Here is a 21,124-nt window from a genome sequence, read left to right as displayed (position 1 = left end):
CGGATCCGAAAAGCTGGAAGAAGTTTCTAAACTAATCCAGAAAGCAGTCGATACCGAACGGGAACAGTACCGACGAAAACTAAAGGCCTTTTGGCCTTAGACTAAATTTTCCTAACTTGAGCTAAGATAAGCACATCCGAACCCAATGGCGGAAAAAAACAATCTAAGGATGGAGAGGATGCCCATGCGCACTGTGGTCCAGGGGAGGAGTCACCTATCTCGTGATACTTCGAAGACTCTTCCAGGACAACAACGTGCAAACATCCGGACCCAACACTAGGTGGCGATCTATGCACAGATATGAATTCAGCAGCCCACATGCCTCGAACACAAGTTACAGAATGTTTCAGGCCGGGTTTAGCACTCCACTGAAATTTTAAATAATATGGCCCACTGCACACCGTCCTCGGCTACCCAGGCTTGAATCATGAACTATGGTGTGACTGCTGAGTACTCTTAACTATGGACGTCTGAATCCGATTTCCATTGAGTTGGCCATGCCCAGTTCCGCATATTTTTTGGAAGCTCCTTGCACACAAAAACACCCAGAGACAATCTGACCCATCTTAAAGCTAATTAATCACGGTTTTTCTAATAGGTGCGGATAGAGCCATTAGGGGTGCTATGCAGGTCAGGCGATGAACCCTTCCACCAATCCTTAACTAGCAAAAGTTCTGCTCTTAAATAAATACATAGCTGCTGCTCTTAAATAAACCATAAATAAAAATGAATGCAGATCGGGAAAGGTTCTAAAAACTGACCTACTGGATCTGCTCTGTTGCAAATGAAAAGCTGTACTTCCTGGCTTCTGTGAGAGAGGGAAACTTGCTTTTCTACTGGCCTGCTGTGACTGTCCCTATTATGTGAGGCAGTGAAGCTTGCACTGCTGTTGCCAGATTTGTATGTGTCATGTGATGAGAAAAGCTTCTGCTGATGCTATCCTAGCTGTAGCTTATCCTCGGAAGGAGGGAAGCTTGAACAATTTCTGCCAAAGTGTAGCTGTCTTATGAAGGGGGGTGTTTCTATTGCTATTGCCTGGTCTTATAAAAAATCAAGGTCATTTTTTTATGCACTTGCATAACATGCCCAGGCCAATCAGAAGCTTTAATTAGACCCTGAGGAAAACTAGTTGGAGTACCCTGGTTTCAATCACAACTTTCCAACTTGCCCAAACTGTGTGGCCCTGGGCAATTACCCTCTGCCTCCTTTTCAGTGATCATCATATTTGAGAGCACCTTAAATAGTTCAGGATGCGCTCTGTGCAACAATCTCTCTTGTGTATGATCTAACAGACCTTAATGTTGCTCAATCTACAAAAAAACATAAAGGCTTAAACAGAAGTAACAAGATAAATGGGTTACCTCTTGTGTCATTTTTTAAAACCATCATAGCAGAAAGGGTGTGGCTCACTAATTTTAATAAAGGCCACTCAGTGTAGAGGTATTATCTAAGGTCTAAAGTGAAACAATCCAAAATACACTTTTTAAGTAAAAGTTATAAATAAAGCAGCAGTCAGTGACGCTTCCAGCAGGGTAGGAGGTCCAGGCTGAGCTAAGTGCTGTTCTCATCAGCCTTCATGGCGCTGCTTTTTTAGACAGGCTGAAACACAGATGGGTCAATGAGAATTGTGGGACCTTCCCGTCACCACCTCACTTCCACTGCCCTACTGGAACTGGTAGTGAGGTAGGAGATGCTTTGGTGTTGGGCACGTAGTTCTCAGTCTCAAGCACTATGCACTCCCACTGCACACACCCTGTCAGCTGCGATTGTGGATTGGCAACGTGTGCATGGCCTGTAGCATAGCGCAGGCTCTGAAACATGCTGCACAAACTGATAACCTTGCCAATAACATGTTGTGAGACCTGTTCAAGGAGTGGGACCCTAGGAAATTTGTTCCATCAACCCGGCAAACCATTCTGAGGCTGTTGAACATGCTCTATAAAGCAGGGAATATTTCACAATATTTGATGTGAGATACCTCTATTCCTGGGGAAGACGCCTGAGACAACAGGGGCAATATTCGAGCACCGGAACGTGTTGATGGAAAAGAAAAGTAGGGTCGATTGCTCTGGCCTCCTGTTTTTAATTTTGTGGTTTGGAGACTCCAGCAAATAACATTTTAGTTGACCCACATACAATTTTAATATAGGTCTGACAGCTCAACAAAGAGAATATATATGTCGACATAGTAACATAAACCCACCCAAACTAGAGAACCCATAACTGGGGAACTGTACAACCAGAGGACAGCAGTACTTATGAATGCTTCCCTACTGATGAAGCATACCATACTAGATAGGTGAGCGTTCATCATCCTACATAAGGGTGATATTTTCCACAAGATGCTTGTCTGTTTCTTGCAGGAGTTTAGTACTTCTTATGTGTTTATGTTTGTTTTTTTAAATCATACAGCAGTCCTTTAACGACTTTTATTCACTATTAAGTGCATTAGCTACCTGTGATCAGGAAGGTTGAGCTGCGGCTGTCCATGGCGTACCTTATTATGTTGTGAAGCTCAGTATAAAACCTTCCACTACACGTATGAAAATTCAATCCACATTGCCAATGTTTGTTTTAATGCATGATGTGAGTTAAAGAGCAAACCCTCACAAAATATGTAGGCAGAGTTTACTTTTTGATTTACATGTCAAACAAGCAGTATTTTCAATGGATTAGGCAACTTTGTAAAATTTAAAAACATTGCTGACAAGTGACTCCACATCATGTTTAACGTATCGGCAAATTGCCAGTTTTTGCATTTTAGCCAACAGCTCTTTTCTTGCTGGGAATTCGAGCCCATAATGAAACTGTTAAAAGCAAAACTACAAGCCCCAGAATGCAAGATGTAGTTGGCTCAAATAAAATACATGTTGGAATCCTATGTCGTAGTGCCAAAGCGCAGAGTTGTGAAATGCAAAATAAAATTGACTCCCTGACTTTTTCTCATGCAGGAAGTCACAAGTTTAACAGCCCAGTGAGTGATAAAGAAGAGACAGCCTTTCAGATGCAAATGCAAGCATCTTCTACTAATGGGCTAACATAAACTCTCCTTGGAAAACCTGCACTCTAAAAAGATCTTATTTACCAGAACAGTGAGAGCAGCAGCAGTTAGCCATGTCTAGAGCCATAGTGAAAGGAACATTAATGGTCTGTCAACACCTCTTCTCAAGCCGCTACTCTGGGTCTATGTGATTTAGGTGGCACACTTGCACCACTACTATGAAGCGCCCTGCGATGAACAGGTGCAGCACAAGCTGCAGGTGCTGACCTGCGCGACCGCCAGTGCCAGGCAACACCCCTTTGCTGCTGGGTAACCAGCGCCCAATAAGGGAGAGAGAGTCTAGAAGGAAGAACAAGATTTCAACAGAAGTTCCCCGAAGGAAGTGGCACATTCAGAACACACTCTTAATACAGCCGCCTCCACAAGGCGCCACCCCCACCACCCAACCCCCAGATTATGTAATCCTCCGGCTCCAGCTACTGCCCCAAAACTCCAAGAAATGTCTTGGACGCTTTGACATATGAGAAAGATAAGTATTTTCGATCATGAATCACCCTCAATCTCGCTTGGTAGGCAAGAGAGGATCATAGGTTCAGTCTCACAAGTTCCTTCTGTGTGGCACGGGAGGCTCTCTTGCGTCCCAGCACCGTAGGACCCAGATCTGGGAACTAGGGAACTCTGCACCACAGTGAGTCACAGTCCCACCCTTTATTGCTTCTTTCAATCTTACTGTAATTCAGTAAACCTCAAAATCACCATCACAGTCCCACCAGATTTCTCTCCTCGATCACGACTCCCAACACAGGAACTGGTAGACCCTTTTCGTTAAGGGGAAGTCCCTATTTCCCGTAAATCCACTCAAGGTATTCAAAATAAATTCTTTGTCGCCCTGCATTTCCTCAGAATTAATTGAGGCAGGGCCCCCAAGATTCTCAACACGGTGCCGCGTAGATTGTCAAATTGTTCAGGTTTGTTTTCAGAGAAAAGTATATGTTCCACAACTTTGCATTGTAATGACACTACACCTTTTGCAGAGGTGTTGTGGTCGTCTACATCTGCTATAGGGTGCCCTATCAAATATCGGCTTGCTTTTGGGAAGTTTCTTCCTTATCAAATTTCTCCACCTGGGATTTCATCCTCATGTCAGCCATCTGTACTACCAATGAGACATTCTAAATGTTGGCACTCAGATCAGCCTGCAGCTCATGCATTGACTTCATTTGAGCACACTCCCACGTGAAAACTCTTCCCTCTTCCTCCACAGCCTGAGAAGTATATCTCGACTGCTTCGTGCGCTTCACAGTCACGGGTCTTGAAGAAATCCTTGCAGCTAGTTTTCTTCAACTTATCTGCCACAATGCAGTCAATCACACTGCTCATGTATCCATACCAGTAGATGATAAAAGGTCGTGCCCCAAAGCTCAGTGCCATTCCGGTTGGGCAGATCGGTCGACTGTGGTGGGCCCACTATTGCTAAACCGGAGCAGGGGACTAATTCAACCATTACAGGTCTCTGGTGCCATAATCTTCACCAGAGTCTCTTTGCAGCCCTGAAGACCATTTGTCTTCAGTGTTGCTTTGCCATATAACCCACACCACCTGAAGAGTGCCCCACTGCTGTTGCTACAGCTAGCCATACACCGTGGAGTGTTCGGTGAGGGTGGGGGGAGCATCAGCCTCAGCTCCTATCTTTGGGGGCTCTCCTCACTCTGTGTGCACTCCTCACACATTCCGATTGTATTCCAAGTTGTGGTGAGCCTCCCACACTAATTCAAGATCTTCCACAGAGAGTACAGGCAGCCGGGATACCAAGCAGGCCGGACAAAGTGCCAATTCAGGAGTTTTCAAGAGTCTACTCATCTTCGGCCATGTCCGACCAAAGCCTCCTCAGGGACTATTTTAACAGCCATATAGGCACATTTGTGCACTATTATATTCCATTCCACATATCTAACTCCACCTGCCCAGAGTTAACTATTTATTGGGCATCTAGAAGCTCTAAATAGATCAGTAAGGTTTTTTTCTTGAAATAGTGTCAGGTTTCAATACTCTCTCAGCAACGTCTGATTTATTTCTAGAGAGGTAGTGTAAGAAATTGGGTTATTAGTTGGGGGAGGTGTAAGTGCCCACTTCAAGTAATAATCTCGATCCTTGTCAAGGTAAACCGTTAAAGTCACTAAATAAACTTGAGCTCAACACCCTTGTAGCTATGGCTTAGAGGAGGCAGGCTTAACTTGGAGGCAATGAGAGAATGATGTATGCAGTACTAAAACAGTCATAACGTTGAAACAATAAAATCCAAAAACGAATTAGAAAAATAGAGTAACATTTAATAAATAAAATTACACAAAATAGCAAAATTCCAATAAAGGGAAACTATGAATGTTTAAAGGTTTTAATAGAAATAGTGCCAAGAAACACAAAGTTCCAATGATAACCCATGGTCACAGTAGAAGAGGACCTAAGTGCAATTTGACACTGATTGCGATTGAACATGGGCCGCATTCACTACAGTGATTAATATTGGTCAAAGATTTTACCTTTTGACTTTAGGCCACCACAGGAGTACACTTCTAAAGCCCCCAGGATCTCACATGATGTATTTAGTGATTCACAGGGTGGCAAGCAGAGGCCAAGAGAAAAGGTCCAGGTTCAGTTGCCATTGATCACCCACTTTGGGCATTTTCAAGATGCCAACAATCTTTGGCCACAGTAAATTAGGGCTCTGTGGTGGGTGTGTATGCGGAGTTTACTATGGTAAGCCTAGTGTCCTCCTACATCCTAACCTAAAACCCAGTTTTAGTCCCTGTACCCACAACAACGTAAGAGACTGAGGTCTGATAAAGCAAAGCTGATTTTCAGCAACTTGACACAGGGTGCACAAGAACTGTTTGGGCCACGAGACTTCATCCTTTGAAGTGCACCCCAAATGTTATACGTAAACCCAGCAGACCTGTTAAACAGGCTGTCACACTGTAATATCAAAAAAAGTTCTTAGGGCTTGACTGGCTGGGGGAGAGAAAAGAATGGCACTGGAGAGGCCCTTTGAAACGTGCCCCAAATGTTATGTGAAAAACCCAGCAGACTTGTCAAGCAGGATATGACATTCAAGTAGGACACTTGAATGTCAAAAACGATTTCCCAGCTGCTGATTTCGTCAGGTTCAGATGGTTCATTTCTGCCCATTCAAGTCAGCCTATTATTTGATCCTGGGAGCAAGTTCTCAACTCATTCACACCTAATGAAATACTAATTACTAGCTGGCAGAAGTTAGAGAGCAAAATGCAAATTTAGCTTCCAGGTACTTCAATCAGGGGAAAGATAACCTCCTAAAAGTTACTTTTCCGCCATATCTAGAAAAAATCCGACTTCACTATTGATTTGATTTTTAATAACTATTAAAACTATTAGTGTAATTATTTTTTTAGCTACATCCATTCTCAGGATACAGTACTACTATTAATATTGCATTCCAGTGTTTTCCTATGGAACACCCAACCCTGCTACAGAGAAAATAACTTTTCTGCAAAGTTTGCCAGGGCTCTCTTAGGTCAGCTTTGCTGTCTCTTGTGACACTCATGCACTAGGTGGGCTGCTGTGGTGACATCAACCAACCGCATTGCAATATGCATATCTACATAACAACCACAATACACTATGCCATCAAACACACAACATATTAACCATTTCACATGCAACCTATCTTCCATCATCCAGTAAAATACCACACTCAACACTGCCCCTCGCTCTGTGCTTTATTGTACTCAAGATGTAAAAAGAACAAGAGATGTCTGAAATATGGCACATCGAAAATAAAAGATTACTGCTATTATAGCAGGAAAAATGAAAGTGATGACTTGGAATGCCTAAGAGCTGAATGTCTTTATGGAAATACATAAGAGCATTCTCACTCATAAAGAGGAGACTGGCCAAGTTGAACAAGTTACTTACCTTCGGTAATGCCTTATCTGGTAGAGACTCTATCTAGCCGCAGATTCCTTACCTGAGAATTTTCCCCAGGCATCAGACTAGATCCGGACATTTTTCATGAGCAGTGCCCCAGCGCACCAGTAGGTGAGAATTTCGGCTCCAAGTTTCGGCAGCGTCCATGCCAGAAATGACGTGGGAGGTGCCTATATAGGTACCACCCGAGCGCTGCCATCAGTTTTTTTCGCGACTTTCCATGCCAGGAGCACAGAGCCACAAAGAACACTGACCACTGGTGTGGAAAAACTAAGGCCCTGAAAGGGCAACAGCCATGACTCTAGAATTCTGTTCACAGACCAGGGGGAATGAGTGGATTAGTAAGGAATCTGCAGCTAGAGAGAGTCTCTCCCCGATAAGGTGTTAACAAAGGAAAATAACTTGTTCATCTGATAGAGACTTTTAGCTGCAGATTCCTTACTTTAGAATAGATACCTAAGCAATACCTTCACGGAGGTGGGTTTGCAAAACAATTTCACACTAAAAGTCCTGCAGGACTGAACGGGCAAAGTGCCCATCCCTTCAGACCTGACTGTCCCGACAGTAGTGCTTGGCAAATGTGTGCAGAGATGCTCACGTTGTCGCCTGGCAGATGTCAAGGACCAGAACTCCGCATGCAAACGAAGTAGTCGCAGCCTTGGTTATGGCGGAATGAGCATGCAAACCCTCAGGGGGTTGCTTTTTGGCAATGCATAATAGATTTTAATGCAGAGCACGATCCATCTGGAGATGGTCATTTTTGCACGGCCTTCCCTTTCTTGGCCCCATCATACCCCACGAAGAGCTGATGGTCTACCCGGAATGGATTCGTGCGGTCAAGGGAGATAGATAACGCTTTTTTTGGGTCCAGCTGGTGGAGTCTCTCCTCTTCCTTAGAGGGATGAGGAGGAGCGTAGAAGGCAGGCAAAGTGATGGACTGTCCTCGCTGGAACAGGGTGACTACCTTCGGCAAGAAGGATGCTCGATTTCATAGAACCAGTTTGTCGGGGAAAAGGAGATGCAGGAGGGCTGAGAGGACAGGGCCTGTAGGTCACTGAACCCCCAAGCAGAAGTAATTGCCACCAGAAAGGCCATCTTGATGGTGAGGAGCATGAGAGGACAAGAGTGAAGCGACTCAAAGGGTGTGCAAAGCCCTGCTGGGCTAGGGTAAGAATAAACAAAAGAACCTGGGAAAGGGAAACACTATGCCACAAATATATTCCAACGGCCGGCGTATACCATCTTGATAGAAGGAGGCTGGGCTGTCAAGATAACATTGGATCCTTTGGGCGGAAGGTTGAAAGCTGTCAACTGTTGCTGCTCAATCTCCACGCATGACGACAGAGCATAGACCGGTTCGGGTAGAATACCCTCCCCCGCTGCTGTTACAGGAGATCCTCCTGTAGGGGAAGCCCGATCGGGTGACCGATGACCATGCTCAACATCTCAAGATTCCAAATTCTCTGAGCCCCGCCTGGAGCCACGAAGATGACCTGGGCCCGGCCGTTACTGATCTTGAGAACTCTGGGCAGGTGTGGGTGGAAAGGCATACAAGATGTCTAAGCTCCACTAACGACTAAAAGCGTCTCCGAGCGAGAGCTTCTTGGATACTCAAGCATACAAAACTGATGACATTACACGTTCTCGGAGGTAGCGAGCAGATCTAAACAAGGCTCTCCTCACTATTGAAAGAGGTCTTGCACCACTCCAGGATGGAGACGTCATTCGTGATTGACTAGACATCTTCAGTTTGTCTGCTCCGGCATTCAGAGAGCCCGCTAGGTATTGATCCACCTTGGAAAAGCCCTGATATTCCAGCCATGTCCAGAGACGCCGGACCGCTTGACAAAGGGTCCATGACCCCACCCGCCTTGTTTGTTGCAGTAACACATAGCGGTGGTGTTGTCTGAACACCTGCACTAGCCATCCCTTGATGGAGGGTAGAAAGACTTTTAATGCCAGTCGGATCACCTGGAGCTCCAACAGGTTGATCTGGAATCCGGATTCCGCTGGAGACCAGAGGCCTCTGATCTCCACCTGTCCCAGATAGCCGCCCCAGCCCAGGGGTGATGCATCTGTCCCTACTGTCAGATCTGCTAGGGGAAGGGAGAGAGGTCTGCAGCTGACCCAATTGCGGTTCATTAACCACCACTGCAGGTCTTTTGCAGTGACTTCAGAGATTTGGACCACATTGGAGAGATTCCCCTGATGCTGCACCCACTGGAACTTAAGGTCCCACTGCATAACAGCATATGCCAGTGGGCATGTGTCACTAACAGGATGCAGAAGGCCGTAAGACACAGCAGCCTCAGTCTCTCCGAAACCCAGGATAGAGGGTGAAACATCACTATCATAGCCTGAATATCCTGAACTCGACATTCAGGAGGATAAGCCCAAAACTGCACTGTGTCCAGAACGGCTCTGATCAAAGGAGGTGTTTAAGAAGAGGTCAGGTGTGGCTTCGACACGTTGATTGTGAAGCCAAGCGAGTGAAGAAGGTTCGCCGTAGTCTGGAGTTGGGAAAAGACTGCCTGGGATGAGCCATCTTTAACAGCTTGTCATCAAAATAGGGGAAGACTGGCACCCCATGATCTCCGTAGATGAGCTGCAACCACTGCCATCACCTTGGTGAGTCCCCGAGGGGCACTGGTAAGGCCAAAGGGTAGCACTACAAACTCAAAGTGCTGGTGACCTACCGTGAACCACAGGTAACGTTTGTGGGATGGCAGAACGGGCATGTGGAAGTAAGAAACCTGCAAGTCCAACACCATCTTCCAGTCTCCCGGGTCCAGGGCAGTCAGGACTTATTTTGAATTTCTCCTTTTTCTGGAAGAAATTGTGAAGGCGCAGGTCTAGGATAGGACAAAGGCCTCCGTCCTTCTTGGGCACCAGAAAGTAGCAAGAACAGTAACCACAACCTACTTCTGATGCCTGCACCCTCTCTATGGCTCCCTTGGCCAAGAGAGTGGTGAATAAGGAGAAATGGTCCTCCATGAGCTTGTGGTAAGGGGTGGCATGGGTAGAGGGGTAGTTCCAAAGGGGTTGGAGTAGCCCCTTAAGACAAATTGAAGAACTCAGCGGTCTGATGTTATTGAACTTCAGTGGAGCAGGTGATGACGTATCCTGCTGCCCACTGCTTGCCCATGGTGGTCGGAGGACAAACTAAATAGGCTGCAGCTGCCAGAGGGTGTTAGACTGGGGCCAACCTCTGGTTGCCTGACCCTCAGAGTCAGTGGGTGCTGTGTCTTCGGCCATGCAAGGGCTAGGAAGCTTGTGGGCCATTGTGGCTGGGCTGGTAGAGATACGGCTGGAAACCCCTTCCGTGGCCACGAAAGGAGCGAAAGGAGTACTGGGGTTGACGGGGGAACATGGAAAGGCTCAAGGACCCGGCCATAGCTCTGCTGTCCTCGAAGCGCTCCAGCGCAGAGTCCACCTTGTCTGTGAAGAGACGAGAGCCATCAAAGGCCATGTCCATAAGCAAAGTTTGGACATCCCCTGAAAAGCCATTGGTACTCGGGCAGGGATGGTGCCTTAAGGCCACTGACGAAGAAACCACTCTGACTAGCGAATCAGTCGTGTCCAGCCCACATCTGATTTTGAACTTTGTTGCGTCTCTCTCATCTGCCATAGTTTGAAAGAGTATTGCCCAGGCCTCCTCCGGACCAGAGGCAGTACCTGCACAACCAAATCCCAAAGGGATTCGGAGTAATGGCCGAAAAGCATACAGTGTTCACAGACCGCAATGCCAGGCTGGCTGAAGTAAACATTTTAATACCCAAAGTGCCAAGCTTTTGGATTCTCTATCCAGTGGGGCGGGAGGGTAATTGTCGTGTGCATGGAGCGAGACTGTCCCAAGTGTGATCTCTCGTCGCAGCTCGTGACTGTCTCGCTCTGTGTCTAATGGGATCTCGTTCTTTGCCCTGTGGCATATTTTGAATTTATGGAAGCTTTGGGAGTTATGCATTGTTGGGCCCCCTTTTGCTTTAAGAAATAAGATTGTGGAAATTGCACATGAAGGACATTTGGGTATATCCTTCACCAGGAGATGTATCAGAGAAACTTTTTGGTGGCCTGGCATCGATTTGTCCATTGAACATTTCGTGTGCGCATGTGACAAATGTTCAAACAGTGACAAATCAGCTGTTGTGATGCGACCTGAACCCCTTCTCGTGGATTTTCCTCCCGGTCCATGGTTAAAATTAGGGTTAGACATCATCGGTCCTTTTCATGTTCTACCCAAACATGAGAGTTTCGGTATTGTTTTGATAGACTTCTACTCGAACTGGCCAGAGGTCAAGATGGTCAAGGAAGTTACTTCACAAAGTGTTATAGAATTTCTTGACGATGTTTTTTGTAGAGAAGGCATTCCCCAGGAAATTGTCATAGACAATGGACCTCAGTTTGTTAGCTAGGAAATGGATTGTGGTATTACCCATAAGAAGATATCTGTTTTCCATCCTGAGGCCAATGGCCAAGTGGAGCGCTTTAACCGTGTTGTCAAGGAGGCCATTCAGTTATCAGTTAAGGGTGGTTTAAATTGGTGTAACGCTCTACAATCTATGCTATTAGCCTACAGGACTTCACCCAATTCTGTCACCTTAGTTAGTCCTTTTGAACTCTTGAGAGAACGTAGACCAAGCACCAAATTAGCTCCATGGTGGTTAAAAAAAACATGGGTGAAAACCAGAATTTTTCTTGTGTAGATTATGAATTAGTTCGGAACAGAGTTGATGTTTACAAAAAGAGAATGAAAAAAGTCATGGAGAGAAAATTAGGCAGCGTGAGTAAACAAAGAGTAGCAATTGGTGATTTAATACGCATAAAAAGAAAAGAGGGAGTTAGTTAGGGCTCTTCCATTTGGTCGGCTCCTAAAAGAGTTATTGACATTTTTAGAAATGCTGTCAGAGATGAGGGTGGGAGTGTTTGGAATCTCAACAGAATATCTCTGTTGAAGGGTGCAACAATTACACATGAAGATTCCGATAGCAATGTGTTTCTTGATGTCGGGTCCAGTGATGATCTGAGAAACCACAAATCTCCCCTCACTAACCACGAAATTACTTCCACCAGAGTTACGCATGATCATCGCCTCTCTGCAAGATTCAAGGATTTTATCATGAAGTAATGTGTTTTCTTCCTTCCTTTGAAATTTACATATACATTTACATTGTTATTTCTTTTTTTTCAAGGGGGGAAGGTGTGTCGTATGCATGGAGCGCGACTGTCACAAGTGTGATCTCTCGTCGCAGCTCGTGACTGTCTCGCTCTGTGTCTAGTGGGATCTCGTTCTTTGCCCTGTGGCATATTTTGAATGTATGGAAGCTTTGGGAGTTATGCATTGTTGGGCCGTTGAGGCATTATTGTACTGACCCTGGAACTGACAACATGCAATAAATCTCTCTGCAAGAGGAGTGCCTCTTTGCATTCGTATTTCTTGAGGATTTATCTTTCCTACAGTAATGCACCAGGATTAATCTGGGCAGTGGATACTTGGACAACCAAACTCTCCTGGATAGGGTGTTGGGTGAGGAAAAAGGGTCCCATGGGCAGGGCAATGGTGGCGGGCAATTGTTCTGTCCACAGGAGCCTCTGTGCGGTGCTTGGACCAGGACCAGAGCAGGACGTCCGTAAGGGCTTCATTAAATGGGAGAAGCGGTTCTGAAGGGGTGACTCCCCGCTGTAGCACCTCCGTCAAGAGGTTAGTCTTGACAGCCACAGGGGTAACTGAATGTCCAGGACTTCGGTAGCCCTCCCCACCACCATGGCAAATGAGGCACCCTCCTCCATTGCCACGGTAGGAGGAGAGACCAAGTCAGTATCTGTGGAGGTGTATAGTCTGCCAACTCCTCACACCAGTCAATATTCAAGTCTAGGGGCTGGTATTCTTAAGGGTTCAGTGATCCCTCTCAATCTTGCCCAAGTCCTAACCGATAGAAATAGGGCTCAGGCTCTGGTCTAGAGGGAATGGCTCCAGAGTCATTGTCGGACCACACCCCTTCAGCTCTGTGTCAGGGATAAGAATGGGGATTGCGTCGCTTGAGGGCCCCCGGGGGAGCTTCAGGGAAGGTCGAGATGGCACAACCCGCACCAGTCCAGACCCATCTGTGGACTAAAGGGGACTGACGCAGAAGGCAGAACCGCTGGCGGTGAACCAGTAGGGGCACCCCTCGGACCAGCGGGGCCCAAAGGCGCTCCGTCTAGGACATGCCATCCAAATATGAGGTGCATAGCCTCATAAAATTTTCAGATTTGGGCGATGGTTGCACCGGCTCTGGGATACCCCGGGAGGCGCGGAGAGCAAGCCCGCTCAACTGCAGAGCCAAGCCACGAGTGACAACCCCTCCTCGTCTCGTCAGATGATTTTGACGGATGGGGTGAAGTCGAATACCTCAAAGACTTCTTACTCTTCTTCTTTTTGTGAGACTTACTTGAGTGAGGTGACTTTGACTGTGAAGAAGATGATGGCTCAGCGACCTATCGCAAGACCTTCCTCTTGACCGGAATCACACATCGAGTGGTAAGCAGCTTAAGGGATCGCTCCACAAGACCTTGCGGTGCATGGCGCGACAATCGAAGCTTGAAGCCATCCTTCCTAGTGGGCATCCCTGCCACACCAGGAGACAAGTCTCAAAAAACATCGAGTAAAAGTAAAAAAAGGCAGGTAAAATGTGACAGGGGTAGATCTCTCTGGATCTGCGCTGACTGGCGGGGAAAGAAAAGAACTTATGTCAGTGCGCTCGAGTGACACCTATTCAGACATCGCCCCTGTTATATCTGGGGCGGAGGCAACCAATAATGCCACGCGGAGCCGAATGACGCCACCTACCAGCGCGCAGGGGTACTGCTCACAAAAGTTTTCCAGGTCCAGTCTGACGCCTGGGGGTCACAGAAATAAGGAGGACAGGAGATGGCTGTAAGGTTGGTCAAGGAGAAAGACAGGAGACAGACAAGAACAAGGTATGTTCAATGTAATGGATGTGCTGGTATATGACAAGAGATCTCTTAGAAGTTTAGGAAAGCCCTTTAGGATTGACATTAGCAGATTGCTCCTAACCACAGTCGTACAGCGAAGCCATAGTTCAGGGCTGCTGTTAGAGAGACTGTTGGACTCAGTGCATGGTGGATTGAAATTGAGTACAACAACACTGAGACAGGTAAGATTCCAAAGGAACTTGGTGAAACAACTTACCTGACCAGAATGGAGACCATGCCAACGGTCACACTGTAAACGGATATGGACAATAGAGAATGGACCCATTTTGGAATGGAACAGATAACCAGTGTGGAAAGAATAACCAGAATACAGGACAGAAAAGACATATAGAAGACAATGAAAAATACAAGAAACGGAAGTCTGAACAGGGCTTCAGAAATCAAGAACAAGAACACTGGGATCAAGAGCAGGCAGTACCCAACAGGCACTGAGATAAGTAATGCACAGTTGGTACGGGGAAGCTGAATTTAGGATTCAGAACAAGGAATTCAAGAATGTACCCAACAGGCAATGGAACTAGTAATGACCTGTTGGTAAAATAACACGGGAATTCAGAACAGCTTCAGAATAGTAAATCAGAACACGGACACAAAATGAACCGCTATCAGCTCTGAGAATATGTGGTCAAATTCCCAACAGAGAAAATACAGAAATCAGGATCTGATGTTAGGAAGGATAGGCAGAAAGGAAGGCGATACAGTGAAGCAATGAAAACATGTAAGCACAGGGCATCCAAAGGAATGCAGGAATGCAGGACACTGCAAAAAGCGGTGGCAGGAAACAGAACTCCTCTCAGCACTTCAAAGGTTCAGCGGTGTAGGCAACTGGTGAAGAAAGCAGGCGCTCTCAGTAACAGCAGTTGAAGCATCAATTCTGAATGCAGAAACCAGTCTGAAATCACACCTCCCGGCTCACAGCCACACAGGGCTATTGAAACTCAGAAAATGTGGGAGGTAGCTGCAGCACAGTGCAGGTGAGAACAGTTAAAGTCCTTCCTCCAGCTGACTGCTAGGAGTGCCCTGAAATTCCAGGAAGCAACCAGTGGCGTGAACAACACTCCAGAGTGGGACAAAGATTGAATCTGGTTCCAGAATATGACAGGAATTCAGACAACGGAGCACATGGCATGCTGGGAATGCTAATACAGAGTTCAAAATACACTTAGATTCACTATAAAGCTCCTCTCCAGCTCTGACTACCAGGTAAGGTATAAGGTATAAATGTACCATAATGCACTAGGAGCTGATAAGTAAACCCTGGAATGTAATCTGGAGTGGATCTGATTTCCAAAAGGATTTGTAAAGTCTGTGAATGAACACTGAAATGAAGCACAGGTTCCAAACTAATATTCACGATGAAGGCACAGTCACATTAGGTATTCAAGCAGCAACAACCGATCGCATGATCGAGCGAATACTCTCAGGGGTAGTTGGTAAGTCACAAGTTCAGCCCACTCATAGAGATTTCTTTCATGATAACATCCAATCTGGAGCTAGAATTGATGAGGAACGGGAACACGTGGAGCACAAGAGCCAGATACAGGACCAGCTAGATTACCACAACAATAGGAATAAACAAACCACACCAGACAAATAGGAGACCAAATGTCTCTGAACAAGCCATCACAAATTAGTTAAGGGTAAGATCAGAGACACAAGATGAAGGTTAAAAATGAATGTATGACTAAATAAGTGCAGAGGGTTTCCTAGGGTCCTATTGTTGACGCTGCTGAATGCTAATGTTGCTGAATGCTGGTGTTGCTGAAAATTGTGGCTACCTAGTCTGTGTAGAAAATGGATTCATAGATTTTGGAAACAAAATTGTGCTTGTCTTTACGTATAATACAAGCAACATTCCTGACAAGCAGGTAAACTATTCCAGATTAAGTAATTTGCCAAAAATCACAGTTTCAAGATCAACCGCTCTAGCCCTTAGAACATATCCTCTCCCTAACTAACTTTACGAGGATAGTGCAGGCTTTTGGCGCGTGACTAATAGTCCTCATATAAAAGAGGACACCGCCCCTAGGTTGGAGGCCGCCATTACTGACACAAAGTGGGAGGCTCATTTTAGAAACATCTACTCAAATCTCGATATGAAGCGAGGGGGGTTAGCACCCTATTTCATTGAGGCCTCTTCTTCAGATTCCTAAAGAAAAATCTTTACCCTAATGTTCTCCCTCGAGGACGTCAATAGGGCCCTTGTGAGCTGTAAAGGTGGAAAAGCGCCTGGCCCTGATGGTATCCCTGCCGACCTCTTCAAATCTAAGATCCTCCTTTGGGGTCCTCTACTAACCCAGGTGTTAGGTGCATACTGTTCTGTAGGTTTCTTGAGTACATAGTCACTTAATAGTCCCTTTCTTTAAAAAGGGTGACCACTCTTCACCGGCCTGCTATTGCCCAATATCACTGCTTGATTCCTTTATGAAAGTGGCAGGGCACATTATTTTGGGAAGACTGAAAGAGTAGGCAGTAAGCAATTATATATCATCAGACCTGCAATTTGGCTTCCGCAGTGGTCTTGGAACAGTAGAAAAGGGTCTTAATTTAAATTTGCTAGTTGGAAAATAAACTCTTATCAAATAGGCCAATGTGTTTTTAGCTTTTATTGATGTATCTTGCGCTTTTGACTGCGTAATACATGACAAATTGGGGTCTATTATTTCTAAGCTTGGGGTGGATCCTCCCATTATTCAGTTTTTGAGGGAGCTATACTCGGGGAGCAGAGACAGGGTCCGCTAGAGACTTATGGGGAATGTACCAACTTTTTTAGTGTCGAACAGGGACTCAGACAGGGGTGCGTACTTGCCTCCTGTTGTGATTTTATGATTGGGGACACTAACGTCTATTTTACGTCTTCTTTTTCCTATTTGGGCATCGTTTTCGACAGATGGGGGGCTTGGAACCAGGGGGACTACAACCAGGAAACCTTATTTCATGAGTGCCATTAATGCGCTACAGAATTATGCGACTAGATTAAGTAACAACCACCCAGGGAAATTCTAGTTATTTATAAGATTAAGTGCTTGTCGTCTGCCCTATATGGGGCGGGGGCTTTGGGGGTATAGCGACTGCCAACCTCTTCAATTGGTGGAAAACTCCTTTTTTAGGAATCTCTCATCAGTCCCCCAGAGCTGCCCCTCGGTAATCTGTCACTCTGAACCATTTCTATCAGATGCTGCTAGAATACAGACACTTCTACTCTGACACAAGATTTGGACTTCACATGAGACTACCTTGAACCGGGAGATTATTAGAGACTACCTTAATTCACCTCTTTCCCTACAAATTCCATGGTTGAATTTTGTAAAAAAAAAACCTGTGCTCTCATTTAGGGCACATAGAGTACTTTAACTCTCATGACACACTGTTCCAAATTAGCAGAAAAGACCTTAAACAGGCTTGCATTTCTCTGCTCGAGACGGTCAGACTTGCGTCTGAGCTCTTAAAACCGAGTGTTCTCAATAACCAATTGATGTTGGTCACTTACGACATTCAACCCTATCTAGTTTTTGTTCAGAATGCTAGACATAGATTTTTCCTGACAAGATTCAGGTTGAACACATTTCACTGACTGATTACCTAGCTGACTGTCAATGATTGGTCAAGGCCTCTTATTAATGCAAAAATGTGCCTGACCAGAGCACAATGCATACAGTACTATTTTGTAAATTTTACAAAGCCCTGAGGAAGAGAATTGTATTACCTTGTTTATGTGACCATAAATTCGCACAATGACGCTCAGCGTTTCTGTTTTTACAGTCACTGTTCATCCCTTTGCTTTCTTGTATTATGCCCTCCTACATATCAGCAGTTTTTAACCGGAGGAAGTTATTGCATACGTTAGGATCTGGCTAGCTTATGGATTAACGTACTTAGGCTTTTGTTGCATCTGTTTAGATATATCTTTTATAAGACGTTTTATAAGAGAAAATAGTTTGTTTTTACGTTTTTAACGTTTTTACATTTTAATGTGTTACTGCATTTATTGAATGTATTATACAATTAAAATAAAGCTTGATTTGATAATACATGAAAAATATCACAGAAAATTTCAAGGAATAATTTGCAACGTAAAAGCAAACAAAAACCCAGCAATCAAATGGCCTCGGGCAGATTTTCTAAATCACTGCGTTATAGAGAAGACATATTGGAAAGAAGAAACATTGTTTATATTAACGACAATTCTGGATGAGGAGTTTTATTTCCACCACAAGACTAAAATGTGTGCAACAAAATAATCATATTTGCAGATTGTGAATGGCTGCTTTTACTAACAAGTCCAAGACATGGAGGTTAAGTCTGACTGGTTCACATGTCTTCTCCTGATCTTAATGTAATTTCACATCATCAATGAAGTATATACACCAACTGCAAATTTAAGGTCAAATAAAGGTGAAGCAATATCTGTGTATTTATAGCTACTTACATGGCCGTGAAGGTCTGTGTTCAACAGCATCAGTGCACATGTCAGTGTATGGACGCCATCTGAAAGACAAGGTCAGCACATGAAAGACCATTCCTCTAAAATCGAGTCAATTACTAAATAAATCATGCACCCCAGGAAATGCTGTTCTCATTCCCTTCCAGCCACATAATTCTTGTGCAGATTACAAACATTGCAGAGCAATAGAAAATATAATAAATGAAGGCTTGGGGGACTACAATGTAAAGGCTTCAAGCTAAATGCTCTCAAACTGGGAATTCTGTCAACAAATCCCAACATGGAATAGATAGGCTATATTAAAATTGTGACCGGTGAGGTGAAAGAATAAGACAAAGTAAATTTCCCCTTCTCTCTGCTACCGACGCTTAAACAATTTCTTTATTTTCTCCTTCATTTATAAATTCAAACATGTTCTCCTCTTCTTCAGTTCTGGCTGGCTCTGGTATTATTTGCTCCTGCTCTTGCTGGCAACAATTTATCATGTTATCTTTCTCTCTTCTTCACCAACCTTTCTGTGGGTTGTCTATTTTCCTACATTTGGTGGTCTCATGCCCAGATGACTGAAAATGGTGAGACAGCGTGGAAGACTATCTTAGAAAAAAAGACATACTTGGATCAAACAGGCCCTCCTAATTGTGGGTACAACATTCAACAACTCTTGCTTTCCAAATTAATAGAGAGAATGGTTAACCCTCAACTCCAGATCACTGTAGGGCTATTGCAAGCGGTTGAGGAATGACCACACCAGCAGTTGTTTCTGTAACTGACGGCCAGAGATGGGAGATGGTTGGCAGCGCTGTTTGCAGTAATATTGTTAGAGGTACCCCATCCACTCCAGTACCATCAAACACTTCCTATTTTTAACCCGTTTGGAGAAATAAAAACGGCACAAAAAAGCATCTTAGTGAAATTATTAGCTACTTTTCCATAACATGCAAGCATATTGAAACATTTGAATCGTCATTCAGTAGAACTAATCGTGTCATATCCCGGGGTTCAGTTATGTCACTTCCTCTGCTTTATCATTATCTCCAACTTTGGTCTCACTCCTCCCTAATATGTAGAACGTTTTTAAGTATTTGCTGGTGACCCTTGTATCCTTCTAGTTGTCAAGATAGGTGGGTGAGACAATATGCACCAAGATTTGGGAATGATATGTTGCATGATGACTATGTTATTGTTATGTTAAACTTTATTTGTTTAGCGCACGTACACCAGGTTGGTTTCTTGGCGCTGCTCTGAAGGTGTTAGACTAGATGTTGCTAGTATGCCTGTTTAAATAGCCAAGTTTTTAGCAATATGCGGAAGCTCATGAGATTTGTGCAGGATCTGATTTCAAGTGGTAGAGATTTCCAGAGTTTGGGTCCTAGGGTGACGAATCTTGACCCCCCCGGCGCGTTTTAGCCTGAAGGATGGGGTGCTCAGGAGGTGCATGTGGGCAGATCCTAGGTTACGGGTAGGAGTATATCTGTTGATCAGACTATTGATGAATTTTGGGCTTTTGCAGTTCAGAGATTTGAAGAAGATGCATCCTACCTTGAAGGCGCATCTCTGGGGTATTGGAAGCCAATGTAGTCTCTTAAGAAGTGGAGTGATATGTTGGCGCCTGTTTTCTTGAAAGATCAGTCTGGCCGCCTGGCTTTGAACCATTTGGAGGCGGTGGATGAGGTAGGCCGGAATGCCAAGGTAGAGAGAGTTGGCATAGTCAATGTGGGATATCACCATGGCGAGGACTGCCTGTGTTTTAGCTTCTTGAGTGAGATACCTACTGATTTTTCTTATTTTCCTTAGTTGAAAGCAGCTTGTTGAGATCACGGCACCAATTTGGTTTATCATGGTGAGGTCTTTATTGATTATGACACCCAAGGTTTTGGCGGCTGTGGAGGGGGCGGGAGGTTGTCCCAGTTCTTTAGGCCAGAAATGGGAGTTCCAGGGGTTCGAAGGGCCTCCTGTGAGGATCACTTCTGTTTTGTCTGGTTTTAATTTTAGGTGATTGCTGTTCATCCAGTCGCGGATGAACAGCATTGTTCTCTGGAATTCGAGGATGGTGGTGGGGGAGTCATTGATCGGCAGAATCAGTTGAAAGTCATCTGAATAATTGAAGGTCTGGATTTTCCTTTATTTTAGTGCGTGGTTTGGGGACTACCAAATTGTAAATACAAACTGTACCCAATAAAACTGTAGATTCTTATTATTTTCTGAGCTTTGAATTTTTTTAACTTTAAATTAAAATAAAATCTTACCTAGAGTTAAATGTTGGTTAAATGCATTAATAATTAATAAAAGTGATGTCTAGAATTAATTAAAAGTATTTGCATTTTATGTTAATAAAAATGTTACATTGATTTATAATCATAAAAGGTTGTTATATATTTTATAATTAAATAATAAATATGTTTTCTTTTGAGAGATTTATCTTTTAACACTAAATTATATTTATTTATATTTTAACTAATTTATTTTAACATTATTTTCTAAGGAGTATTATTTTAAGTCCTTACTTCCGTTATTTTCTATGGGACGGTGCTGCAGTAAGGGGTTGGCCATGTATAGTCCTTGACATACTTCAGCTCTGAGCTGGAGTAATTTACTACAGTTTTGGGCCCTTTTTTGGCTGTAGTAACTTTAGCAGTGAAATGGGCTTACTCTCTACTGGAAGAGTGTACGTCTCTCCCCAAACCCTCCCTAACCCTTTGTTACTTCTCCTAAACCATGCCCAT

The 21,124-nt window shown here is 44.5% G+C and overlaps 1 protein-coding gene across 1 annotated transcript in view; it reads right to left on the bottom strand.

Annotated features, from left to right (window-relative positions):
* PSD (pleckstrin and Sec7 domain containing) overlaps nt 1–21,124 on the bottom strand; it is an 809,922-nt gene that overhangs the window by 227,352 nt on the left and 561,446 nt on the right. Inside the window, exon 9 of the mRNA XM_085603917.1 lies at nt 18,387–18,445. Within this exon, the coding sequence (XP_085460043.1) occupies nt 18,387–18,445 (59 nt within the window). The remainder of the gene's footprint in view (nt 1–18,386; nt 18,446–21,124) is intronic.

Source organism: Triturus cristatus, chromosome 1_2 (genome assembly GCF_964204655.1).
Source record: "Triturus cristatus chromosome 1_2, aTriCri1.1, whole genome shotgun sequence".
NCBI classification, from domain to species: domain Eukaryota; kingdom Metazoa; phylum Chordata; class Amphibia; order Caudata; family Salamandridae; genus Triturus; species Triturus cristatus.
Note: the sequence above shows the minus strand (reverse complement) of the source record. Positions and strands in the feature narration are given on the sequence as shown.